The 12910-nt window shown below is 40.3% G+C and overlaps 1 protein-coding gene across 3 annotated transcripts in view; it reads right to left on the bottom strand.

Moving 5' to 3' along the window:
- PCCB (propionyl-CoA carboxylase subunit beta) overlaps window positions 1-12910 on the bottom strand; it is a 65385-nt gene that overhangs the window by 19189 nt on the left and 33286 nt on the right. For all 3 annotated transcript variants that reach the window (XM_054039945.1, XM_054039946.1, XM_054039947.1), the window contains exons 7-10: window positions 12689-12797; window positions 10674-10794; window positions 7326-7407; window positions 4509-4632 (exon numbers count right to left, since the gene is read on the bottom strand). In XM_054039945.1, the coding sequence (XP_053895920.1) occupies window positions 4509-4632; window positions 7326-7407; window positions 10674-10794; window positions 12689-12797 (436 nt within the window). The remainder of the gene's footprint in view (window positions 1-4508; window positions 4633-7325; window positions 7408-10673; window positions 10795-12688; window positions 12798-12910) is intronic.

Below are 12910 nucleotides of genomic sequence, written 5' to 3' on the forward strand. Positions count from 1 at the left end.
ACCTCATCCTTCTTTATTCTCTAGTTATAGAACTAAAAAAAAATTATTTTAATTTCCTTGGCAACAGCTAATGCAGCTTGACTTTAGCAATTCTCACTTTATTCCTACATTTTCTAACCTCCGTGATGTAGCTTTCTTTGCTAATCAACCCCCCTTTGCATTCCCTACAGGCTCTCTGCCTACTCCTAATAACCTTTTTGAGGTGGTTATTCATACACCTGGAGCCTTTCCCTTCTTTTCCCTCTTTCTTGGGATGAAAATTTCAGATAGTTTTTGTATAACTGATTTGAAGAAATTCCAAGTCTCATCCACAGTTAAGTCCTTGAGCTTTTCAGTCAAGCTGATTTTTTTAACTAATTTCCTTAATCTCTGAAAGTCTGCCCTTTTGAAATTAAAAACCATAGTTGATGACCTTGTTTTAGTTATCCTTTAATTTAAATTGAATCAACCTGTTATCACTTGATCCAAAGTTCTTTCCTAAGACCAGCTCTATTATGTCCTTGCTACTTACTAAAACACTCAAAGTTTCCATGCCAAAAAACAAATAAAATGTATATATTTTATCATATTTAATCTATACAAAACCAATACAGAACAGAGATAGCCTTGAGCTTTTAGACATCTTTGCCAAAATTAAAACTATTGAATCAAAAGCAAAACAGCAGTAAAACCTGCTATATTGTCTCAGGTACCAGTATGATAGTTAGCAATTTAACTCAGCAAATGTTTGTATTTGATCAAGTTGTTCTTCAGAAAAAGAACCACCAGGGGTAGTCATACAACCATCTAATTGTCTCAAAAATGTAATTTACCACATAGAGACAACTTCATTTAACACAGGGAACAAAACTCCCTTCAAAGTAACGTAAGAATTCCCATACCAGCTCAGACCAGGGATCTATCTTTAAGAAAGGAAAAAAAAGTGATCCGGGCAACTACAGGCCTGTCAGTTTGACATCTGTAGCATGCAAGGTCTTGGAAAAAATTTTGAAGGAAAAAGTAGTCAAGGACATTGAGGTCAATGGTAATTGGGACAAAATACAACATGGTTTTACAAAAAGTAGATCGTGCCAAACCAACCTGGTCTCCTTCTTTGAGAGAGTAACAGATTTTTTTAAACAAAGGAAATGCAGTGGATCAAATTTACCTCGATTTCAGTAAGGCATTTGATACGGTTCCACATGGGGAATTATTAGCTAAATTGGAAAACATGGGGATCAATATGAAAATTGAAAGGTGGATGAGGAACTGGTTAAAGGGGAGACTACAACAGATCATACCGAAAGGTGAATTGTCAGGCTGGAGGGAGGTTACTAGTGGAGTTCCTCAGGGATCGGTTTTGGGACCAATCTTATTTAATCTTTTCATTACTGACCTTGGCACAAAAAGTGGGAATGCGCTAATAAAGTTTGCAGATGACACAAAGCTGGGAGGTATTGCCAATACAGAGAAGGACCGGGATTATCATACAGGAAGATCTGGATGACCTTGTAAACTGGAGTAATAGTAATAGGATGAAATTTAATAGTGAAAATACAAGGTCATGCATTTAGGGATTAATAACAAGAACTATTGTTATAAGCTGGGGAGGCATCAGTTGGAAGTAACAGAGGTGGAGAAGGACCTCGGAATATTGGTTGATCACAGGATGACTATGAGTCGCCAATGTGATATGGCCGTGAAAAAAGCTAATGCGGTCTTGGGATGCATCAAGTGAGGTATTTCCAGTACAGATAAGGAGGTGTTCGTACCGTTATACAAGGCACTGGTGAGACCTCATCTGGAATACTGTGTGCAGTTATGGTCTCCCATGTTTAAGAAGGATGAATTCAAACTGGAACAGGTTCAGAGAAGGGCTACTAGGATGACCCGAGGAATGGAAAACTTGTCTTATGAAAGGAGACTCAAAGAGCTTGGCTTGTTTAGCCTAACCAAAAGAAGGCTGAGGGGAGATATGATTGCTCTCTATAAATATATCAGAGGAATAAATACCAGGGAGAGAGAGGAATTATTTAAGCTCAATACCAGTGTGGACACAAGAACAAATGGATATAAACTGGCTATGGCTATCAGGAAGTTTAGACTTGAAATTAGACGAAGGTTTCTAACCATCAGAGAAGTGAAATTCTGGAACAGCCTTCCAAGGGGAGTAGTGGGGGCAAAAGACATATCTGGCTTCAAGACTAAGCTTGATAAATTTATGGAGGGGATGGTATAATAGGATAGACTAATTTTGGCAATTAATTCATTTTTGACTACTAGCAGTAAATATGCCCAATGGCTTGTGATGGGATGGGATCTGAGTTACTACAGAGAATTCTTTCCTGGGTGTCTGGCTAGTGAGTCTTGCCCACATGCTCAGGATTTAGCTAATTGCCATATTTGGGGGTCGGGAAAGAATTTTCCTCCAGGGCAGATTGGCAGAAGCCCTGGGGGGTTTTCGCCTTCCTCTGCAGCGTGGGGCACAGGTCACTTGCTGGAAGAGTCTCTGCACCTTAAAGTCTTTAAACCATGATTTGAGGACTTCAATGGCTCAGACACAGGTTTGATACAGGGGTGGGTGGGTGAGATTCTGTGGCCTGCGTTGTCTAGGAGTCAGACTAGATGATCATAATGGTCCCTTCTGACCTTAAAGTCTATGATTCTATGATTCTATAATCCAGTAACAGTAACCTATGGCTAGTACTTGAGAGATGTCAGAGAAATATGAAAGGGAAATAAGTTAGTTACAGATTATTGTATGCCCTGAAACACAGGGTTTATAGCCTTTCCACATTTTTTCATCCTTTAAAAAGAATCCTTACTATGTTAACTCCAGATGTGCTTATTATCAAACAAAATGTTTAAAGTCTGTTAAGCTCTTGACCTCAATTAATTATACATAGATATAATGGCAATAAGCTCCACAGGCTAGTTGTGTGTTATGTGAAAAAGCACTACATTTATCAGATTTCAATTTGCTGGCTATTGATTTCACTGAATGCCTCTTTGTTTGTTTACTGTGAGAAAAGATGACTAGAAGTGCCTGAACTGCCCTCTCCATACTGTTTATGTGATATAACTTTATCATGTCCTTCAGATCCGCCATCTTGATAAACGAAATGGTTCTAATCTTTTCATTCATTCTTCATATGGCAGTTTTTCTAGGTCCCTAGTCATTCTCGCTGGCTGCCCGTGAATCCTCTCTCTTTCAGTTGTGTCTAGGGTTGCCAACTATCTAATCATGCACATCCAAAGACCTGTGCCCAGTCCCTTCCCGAGGCCACGCCACTGTCCTGCTCCTTCACCAAGGTCCCGCCCCTCACTCACTGCATCCCCCTGCCTCCTTGCTTGCTCTTCCCCACCCTCACTCACTTTCACTAGTCTGGGGCAGGGGGTTGAATCGAGGAGCGGGTGTGGGCTCTGGGCTGGGGTGGAGGAGGGAGTGTGGGTTCTGAGAGGGAGTTTGGGTGTGGGAGGGGAAGAGGGGTGGAGTTTGGTTGCGGGCTCTGGTTTAGGGCAGGGGTGCAGGAGGGGATGAGGTGTGCAGCGCTTACCTTAGGTGGCTCCTGAAAGCGACCGGCACATTCCTCTGGCAGCAGCTTCTAAGAGAGGGGGCCAGGGGGTCTCTGCGCACCGTTGCCCATAGGCACCGCCCCTGCAGCTCCCACTGGCCAGTTCCTGGCCAATGGGAGCTGCAGAGTCGGTGCTTGGGGTGGGGGCAGCACATGGAGACCCCCTCTCCCCTCCCCCAGGGCCGCAGGGATATACTGACTGCTTCCGGGAGCGGCGTGGAGCTAAGACAGGTAGGGAGCTTGCCTTAGCTCCACTGCGCTGCCGGACTTTTAGCGCCCAAAATCTCCTGGTTTGGCTGAAGTAGCCTCCAGGAGACTCCCGGTGAAAGTGGGAGGGTTGGCAAACCTAGCTGTGTCTGTTTGGCTAGGAAGCCCAAACAGCATATTCCATGTGATGAGGTACCACTGATTTATAGTATGGATTTAGAATTCTTTCAGTAGTATCCTCTCTCATTTATTATGCATCCTTAGCTGCACACTGAGCAGAGGTTTTCACTGAGCTGACCAGTAAGATGCATGTTGTCTTTTCTGAGTGGTAGCAGTTGAGAATAGTTTTTATTCCAGACAATATAAATAATCTTACACTGGTCAACATGGAATTTTATCTGCCATCATGCTATGCTGCCCATCTAACTAGTTTTGCTTAGTCCCACTGAAGTTTTTCATTCGTTTCCCTAATCTTGACACAAAATTATTTAGGCTCATAATCTGCAAATTTTGTCACTGTTTACCCCACTTTTCCAGATCATTAATATGTGACATAAAATGCAATTCCACCACAGAACCTATTCCACTATTAAACTTCTAGGGGAAAGCGAATCATAGACCCAACTTTTAGACACTCAAAGTAAACCTAGTTACTATGGCGACATATGTCTTCACAATGTGTGTAATAAACAAAACACAATTAGCAGTCAGCTTACAAACACCCAGCACCAGGCAGCTAGCTCCTACCTGATGCCACTTTAGGTTGATTACCCACTATTCCAACAGTTCTTCCATTCATCCTTGCAAATCCAACAATGATGTTCCCAGCATAGGAGGGCATGATTTCAAAAAATTCCCTCTCGTCAACAATCTGCAAGAATGAGATTTAGACAGAATCCTCAGGGCTAGATGCTGGGAGTTACAACAATATCAATATTACAGGGAAAGAAAAAACACTGCTTGGGAATTAGAAGGTTTTAAAAATGAATCTCTCTCTCTCCTTTACAAATGCATACGTCAATATGTTTTTGATGCTGCATTTACTTTTGAATATATATCAGAGTGCTCCTTCAGCATGACACCAAAGCAAACCTTTTAAAGGATTCCCTTGTAATAAGGGCACTTTTCTAGTTTTCAAAGACCCTCAGTTAGTGTAATTCCATTCCATTCCATTCATTTCAGTTGAGCCATGACAATTAACACCAGCTGAGGATCTGCCCCACATCTTTACACTGGTACAGACAAACTCCTGGTTTGCATGTCAAACAGAGATCACTGACCCCCCACTTGGTAAGGTAACTCCCATCTTTTCATGTACTGTGTATATATACACCTGTCTACTGTATTTTCCACTCCACGCATCTGATGAAGTGGGTTTTAGCCCACGAAAGCTTATGCCCATATAAATTTGTTAGTCTCTAAGGTGCCACAAGGACTCCTTGTTTTTATACTATGTCAATGGCATCTATCTAACTGAGACAGTAAGAGAAACAAGGCAGGGCTGTTTCCCTGAAAAGCAATTCTCAGCCATGCTCTGCTTTTACCACCTATAGGGACAGGCAAGGAAGATTCTTCAAACCTCCCTCATAGCCAAATTACTTTCTGTGCCCCACCGCCTCACAGGTCAGGGCTAAATTCCTCATACTAGCCCTTATTCCTAAGGATGGGCTTCTCAGTGTGTGTTCTGTAAAGTGACGCCCACAAAGATGCAAAGCAAAGTTCACATGTTCATAAGTGTGCATAATTATAGTAGTGATACCCATATTATGGGTTCCTAACACTTTATCATGAACTCCTGTTTTCAGCTGCTTACAATAACTTTGCCTACCAATTATTCAGGCTGCAGTTTTCCATGCTTGGTCTCTGTCTCAGAATGTTTTGTTAAGTTTGAGTGAAAGCAGTTCAGCTATTTCTGAGTACATGGTAAAGGACAGACAGTTGTAATGATGCAAAAATGTTTGACCATATTTTAAACAGCTCTGTGCCTCAGGGTGGGATTTTCAACAGCACCTGGCCTAGGAGCACAAGTCCTATTGAAAGTTAGTTGGACTTTTCTCTCTAACTCACATAGGCACTTGTGAAAATCCCATCCTCTCTTTCGGAGCAGGTGCTTGAATTTTGGCGGGAGGATAAGCCCTTTGCTTACCCCACGACAATTCACCCACATGTGGCAAAGTTTTTAGCTCTCACAGCAGAATGTGACGAGGCTTGCACCTTCATATTCAGAACATTTCACCTACACTGAACATGCTCCCAGACCCCACTGAGCCTCTGGCACTATTCTGAAGCAGCTCTCCAGAGCTGAACTGCCAGATAAACTGCATCCTGTTACTCGTGCTTTGCCCCATCAGAATACCATTTGGTTAGAGGAAAACGCTGGGAGCCATTAGACCATGATTTCCGTGATTTCATCTTTTCTACAGACCAATATTAATAAGTCCATGCACATACACTCTACTTTAGCAGGCAAGCAAATATCAGTGTCACGACCTATTTTACAGGCTCGATGGAGATTGGACAGTCACTTCTGTCAAACCTGAGACTATATCCTAATATGGAAGAGCTAATTCACACCTCTTTTTCTACACTGCCTCTCAGAAAAACTGAAAAATCTAAGTGCCAGGGCACGCTCCCAGTACAGTTGAGCTATTCTTGTATATGTAACCCACTGCTTCAGTGTATTGCACACTATCCCCTTGTGGCTGGTCCACAGAGGATAACAGCATATGACACCTAACATTTAACTCAAGTGGTAGAGCTCTGTGCCATGAATCTGGAGGTGTAAAATTCAAACCCTGATGATGACCTGCAGGGGAAATTGTAACAATCGCGTGATATTTATTTTTTGTTAAAAAACGTGAAAAATATGTTAAGAATATTCAGACTGCAAAATAAAGCACTAAAAAAGTTACAAATCCCCAGTATGAATATTGCTCAAGTATCCTTAATGTTACATCTGCATTATGATATCACATATTATTTTCCACAGGACACCTGTGCCTCATTCCATGCAACTTTAATTCTGGTATTTCCAAACTTCTGAGTGCTTGACTTTGGAAACTTAATAATATTCTTTTAATTCAAGTTTCTACGAATAGATTGGAATCACCAAAGTTTGTTTCCCTTTAAATTAAGGAAAACAGTAAAATACACAACATTATTTAAACACTTAAGAGAAATAAAAAGATAAGGGCACTAAGGTGTACAATTTTCCAGTTTTTTATCTGGGGACTGTCTTATCCACTTTTTAAGAAAAGAAACATGAACAATACTGTCTTCCATCTATGTGATGGATGGACATTTGAAAGAGGAAAATGAGTCCTAAAGACAAATCCCAAATCTAAAATTCCTTTCATACATTAGATTCCTTATTTTTGCAATTTTTGTTACCTCTGGGTTTATGATCAATGCATGGAGAAAGAATTATCTGAATGGCTATTGTGAACACAGAGTTAATTGTAAGTAGGTCTCCTGTGGCATTCTGCTAGTTTGCTTCCAGCATTTTGAGCCATTTAATAATTTGTCACATAAGTACTTTTTTTTTTTTAAGAACAGAAGGCTTACCGAATGTACAATGTCGACCATATCATAGGCTTTAGTAGACTCCATTGGGACAACTGTGTCCAGCTCAGGAACCAAGCGATTACTTCAGACAAAATGCAAAGTAATTAAAAATGACATGAGTATTCACAAAATTAGATTAATTTCCATACAGAAGACATACACCTTTAACTCCTCCCATTGTGGACTGCTTGACAAGAATCTATCTGGATGCTGGCATCTTCAGCCAAGCCTTCCAATACAGAGAAAAATAATAATTCCTTAGTTTTAACCTGGTGACTTGTGCATTAAGAAATAGAACAGCAGTGTGTGTGTGTGTGTGTGTGTGTTCTTGCAGGACTACAGGATCTGTACATCTTCCGTCTGCTGCAGGCTCTGCTGGCCACCGTAACACAGGAGCCAGCTGCTACCAAGAGATGGTACGGTGGGGGGAGACAGAATATAGTTTTTAAGGGAAAGGAGAGAAGCCTTCTCATTTTTGTCTCCCCAATCATTGGGTTGGACACAGTTGGAGGGCAGGAGGGGGAAGGGAGAGAATCACCAGTGAGGAAAAAGTTGCCTGTAACCATACAAAGCTCTAGTCAACCTGTCTAAATTAAAAGAAATAAAATTACTGCTCTTTATATCAGCCCTAAAGCAGTGATGCAAATCCATGGGCTGATGTCTTTCCTCTCTGAGTTATATGGGGGAGCTGGGACGGGGGACTTCTCTTCTTTGCTTTCTCCACTGGCCACAAAGTCTTTTGCACAAGGGAGAAGACATTTATTAATGGAATAAAACTGGCAGGAATACACAGTAAAATAGTTTGTCATGTGGCGGTTATAATATTTTACTCAAATGTTTCCCTAAAATCATTATCTAAAGAAATACTTAATTTGAAGAAAAAAATGATTTTAATTAAATCATGCTAAAAATAAAAGAAGAAGATATACATTTAACAGACTCAGAGATATCAACTGTCCAGAAAATGTTTGGGTATAAACGGCTAAAAAATTCTGCAAGATACTTGGGAATCCAATCTCAAGTAACCTAGAGGATCTCTACAATGGAAACATCAAACCATCACAGGAAATACACAGAGCTCTGGAGTGCTGGAGGAATTCAACAGTCTCTTGGTGAGAGAGAATAGCCCTCAATAAAATGAACGTTTAGCCCAGGATACTAGTCTTGTTTCAAAGCCTTCTTCAAATCATAAAACTCCAGCAGTTATCCAGAGGATGCTGTTAGAATTATACAAGTAAGAGAAGGCTGAGAATGGGTGCAGCTACTTTACACAGACCCACTACGCAGAATGGACTAGCTGCTCCAAATATAATATGGTTCTATCAAACCAGCCAACTGTAGGCAGTTGTTGGTTGGTTGAGGCACTTTAATCCAGGCAAATACTAGTTTTTATTGAACAAGAAAATTTCAGTAATATTTCTAGGTTATCAAGGATTAATAAAATTACACCTCCAGAAATCTGTAGGCACCCCTTGGCAAGGGCCTCTGTAATGGGGTCTATAAACCTCATACTGAGCGTAGACAGAGGGGGAGGACAGTTCTTCCTGTTTACAAACAAGCAGCTTGATCACATCCCCCACGCAGCTGCCAGAACTGCCAATCATGGAGGCAGACACCCACAACTGCAACCAACAGAGTAAACAAGACCTGCTATAAAGGGGAGAGTACAGAGAAGGAAAGGGAGGCAAAAAGGCCAAGGATAACAAAGAAAACAGCCCTACACCAAGAAAACAGCCAGGAGAGTAAGAGAGACTGCTAGCCCTACAACTGAAGTGCTGAAAGACTTAACTGGGTTGAGGGTGCAGTAATTGACCTGATTGAGGATAAACTAAGGAAGTTCAGTGAAGATCAGCTGAGACTCCTCAAAAGACCACACCAAGAGGCAGTGACAGCCTCCCTTTGGGTTTTGCCTATAGTCCAGACTTTAACACAAACAATGAACTAAAGTTATTCAGAGTGGAAGAGAAATGGAATATTCATGGCTGACCGATTGTTCACTGAAGAGAGTCTTCTAACTCCTTTAGAAAACACCACCAATTTTTATTGGCCTGCTTTCCCTTGGGACGAGTACTTTCAACTTAGGTATTATGGCCCTGATCAAAGCTAGTCAATTGGAGCTTTGTTACTGACTTAAATATAGGATTTTATTCTATCCTCATTGCTCAGCACTGTAAATAAACTCATTTATAGAGGAAGCTAATTGCAATAGCTTCTGGACTAACAGGAAACAACTATAACTCATAATTCACATCAGTATTTACTGACAATTTTTCTGGCAAGAAAATATCCGTATATACGATATAAGAGGACAAGGATTTAGGCAGACATATTACCTCAGAGAAACGGGCATAGATTTGGCGGGGAAAGACCAGCGCTCTTGATTCATAACACTATATGAGAAAATTCATTTAAGATGTTGGTGTAAGTACCCACTGAATAGCAAGTATTAAAAAATATGGATAGTGAGAAACATTGGAGAAATTTGTGGTGAAAAAAGGTTATTTTATGCATATATGTTGGACATGTCAAATTATTAGAGCACTGAGATGCAGTTCATAACCTCATATTACAAACTATTGAACATTTATTACACAGAGATCCTGTGAAAACAACGAGGAGTCCTTGTGGCACCTTAGAGACTAACAAATTGATTTGGGCATCCTGTAGTAATCCTTCTGAGGCTTGCTAGTGGAAATGGATCCCAGTCAAGGAAATAGAGAATTAATCTCTCATCTCTTAGTATCTGCAAGATTATTGGTACCCTCTCACAGAAAAAAATAAATTGCCTGATATTAGAGTAATTGTTTAAAAAAAAAAAACGCACACGAATGCTACTGATATGGAAAATTTACTCTTTGAGTTCATACATGGCAAAAGACTACAAACATAACATTTGACAAATTTCTCAGAATATTAAATCAGTATCATAGACTCTCTTGGTTTGTTAATATCGGAAAAGGCAGAAATGTCTTCCTGCTTAAGAAAATACATCATCCTGGAGATTTTGTTTCTGGGTAAGGAGGTTTGTCCTATAACTTATTCCTGCCTCACAGGAACACAGGATGAATCTCTAAACAGTGACTGGTAAGTTCATTTTTGTAATTGTTAATACTGTATTTCTGGTAGCTATGGGACAATGATTTATAAAACTGCTAAACACTTCCTAAACAAAGAGCTAAAAAAACATGTACACACATACATGTTGGAAGAGGGAATTAATCAGTGAAGAAGGCAAAAATCAGAAATCTAGCTGCAAGATGCTCATTTCCTTGTATTCACACTGTCAGAAAAACACATGACACTAAACTGACAACAAAGTGAGATATCATGTACAAGCCCCTCACTTACCTAGGATCATGGCATTTGCGAACAGGGGCTGGATCACGGTTACTGAGAGGTAGGTAATTAAAGAACTCCCTGAGATTGAGCAAAGCATCTACATCATTCTCAAAGGCTCTGTGTGCGACCCCTGGAGAAAAAAGCCAAAATAATACTACTTTACAAGGGCTCCATTTGGATTTTTTAAACACATCAATAAAGCCATCAACCGTATCAAGATTTTTGAAGCCAGCAGAGCCATCAAGTTTTCAACTCCAGTAAGGTTGAAGTGTCTGAGAAGCAGCTAAGTATGTCAATCTTCCTTGACAGCTCTGGATAGCTCTCCTTATTTTTATATTTTAAAAAATAGCTTTAATATTTTTTGCAGCTCATTGTGGTTGGATACTAGGATGTTGTAGTAGACCCAAATGAAGATTACTCACCTGTAACCAGAGTTCTTTGAGATGGACTCTGCATAAACACTCATGCCAGACTTTGACCAGTACAGCTTGAATGGTAGAACTCTTGCTAGCAGTGCCCACTGTCGCACTTGTGCACTTTCCTCGGACCTCCTCATAGTGAATACAGAACATTGCATAGCAAGGGCATAAAAGGGGCATGAGTGCTCCATCCCCTGCAGTTCCTTCCCTTCTTTAATTCCAGGTCCTATGGTAAGAAGGACTCTGAGGAAGTGGGGAAGTATGAATATGTAGAGTTCATCTTGAACTCCAGTTATAGGTATGTAACCTTTATTTCGTCTTCAAGTGTCCTTTGCATATTCCTATTCATGGGAAAGACTAATGAAGTGTGGAGAAAGTGGTCCGTTCCCAGAGAGCAATTGATATTGCTCCTTACTCTTCATTGGTGTATTTAATGCCTACATACTACAGTGATGGATGCAGTAGAAATGGTTAAGTAGATAGATTCTGAAAGGTCTGCAGTGATACCCATAGGCACCCCTACATAACCCTTTCCTCATATTCCATGCATACCACATTCCCTCCTTCCTATGCTTAACATTCCTCTTCTTCTGCAAATGCACAGCCTACTCTGATCTGGGCCTTATGAAGTCTACAAGGCCATGAGGCCTGTCTGGGCCCATTCAGGGATGCAGTGTGTTCACATAGACTTAACTTTTAATAAGTAAATGATTGACCAAACTAACTTCACTAAATTAGCTAAAGACACCAGTCCTCACAGAGGCCAACAGAATAAGACAGTTTTGGAGCTATGCCAAGTCTTTTCTGAGATATGATGAGCCAGAAAAAGGGTTCTGAGACTTGACAATTTCTAAGAATGGATAATTTTTTAAAAATATTAATAACCACACCTCCAAAAATCACTTTGTCCAACATCCCCTTAGCTTCCCCTAAAATACCTACTCTAGCATTGTCTCACACAGACATTTTCACGTGGGTTTAATTCAGTTTTCTCAAAGCTAGAAAGGAGGACAAAATTAAGCTTAAAATGAAGAACTAGCTTCAACTATAACTATGGCAACATTTTTTCTTTCTTTCTTTCTTTCTTTCAACAAAAAAGTAAACTTTCACAGCCATACAACTCACATTAGTCCGATTTTTAAAGTCATCTCCAAGACAAGAAGTCACATAGGTAACTTTGTTCCAAAAGAGGAAGAGAAGCATTAGAAGAGAATGAAAAAGGAATGCTGGAAAGGGATGACAAATTCAGCCACAGGTTTGCTACCATAATGCAGTAAAACACTCTATAATCTTGAGTTAAAATGACTTAAAAAGACTTGAAAATATATATGAACTCCCCCCTCATATGTGAAAGGATCATATTATTCTTGCTTAAAACCTTCAATGCACGTCTAGTAGTTGTTATTCCATGGATATACTACAAAGTGCAAAAATAACTACTGCTATTCAGTGCCCAAAATCCAATGCCCCAAACTCCATAACCTTTAGTGAAGAATTTCACATGGAGGCCCCTAGTGAGAAAAAGTAGTTCTAACATCTACTGCTGATTCATTCAGTATGGAAAACTGGATCATACAGTAACTAAGTAAAATAATCAGCTCTCACCTGATACTGCAGTGTGTGTCTTTGCTCCCCCAAGCTGTTCCTGGGTAACATCTTCATTGGTAACTGACTTGACCACATCAGGGCCAGTGATGAACAGATAGGATGTGTCCTGAAAAAGTAGACTGCGAAGTGTGAGTTCCAAGCTGCAACAGCACTTCACTGATAAAAAAAAATATAGGTGATTTTCTTCCTCTCTCACACTTTCCCTAAAGGGATATGAAA

Source organism: Malaclemys terrapin, chromosome 9 (genome assembly GCF_027887155.1).
Source record: "Malaclemys terrapin pileata isolate rMalTer1 chromosome 9, rMalTer1.hap1, whole genome shotgun sequence".
In the NCBI taxonomy this organism is placed as follows: Eukaryota; Metazoa; Chordata; order Testudines; family Emydidae; genus Malaclemys; species Malaclemys terrapin.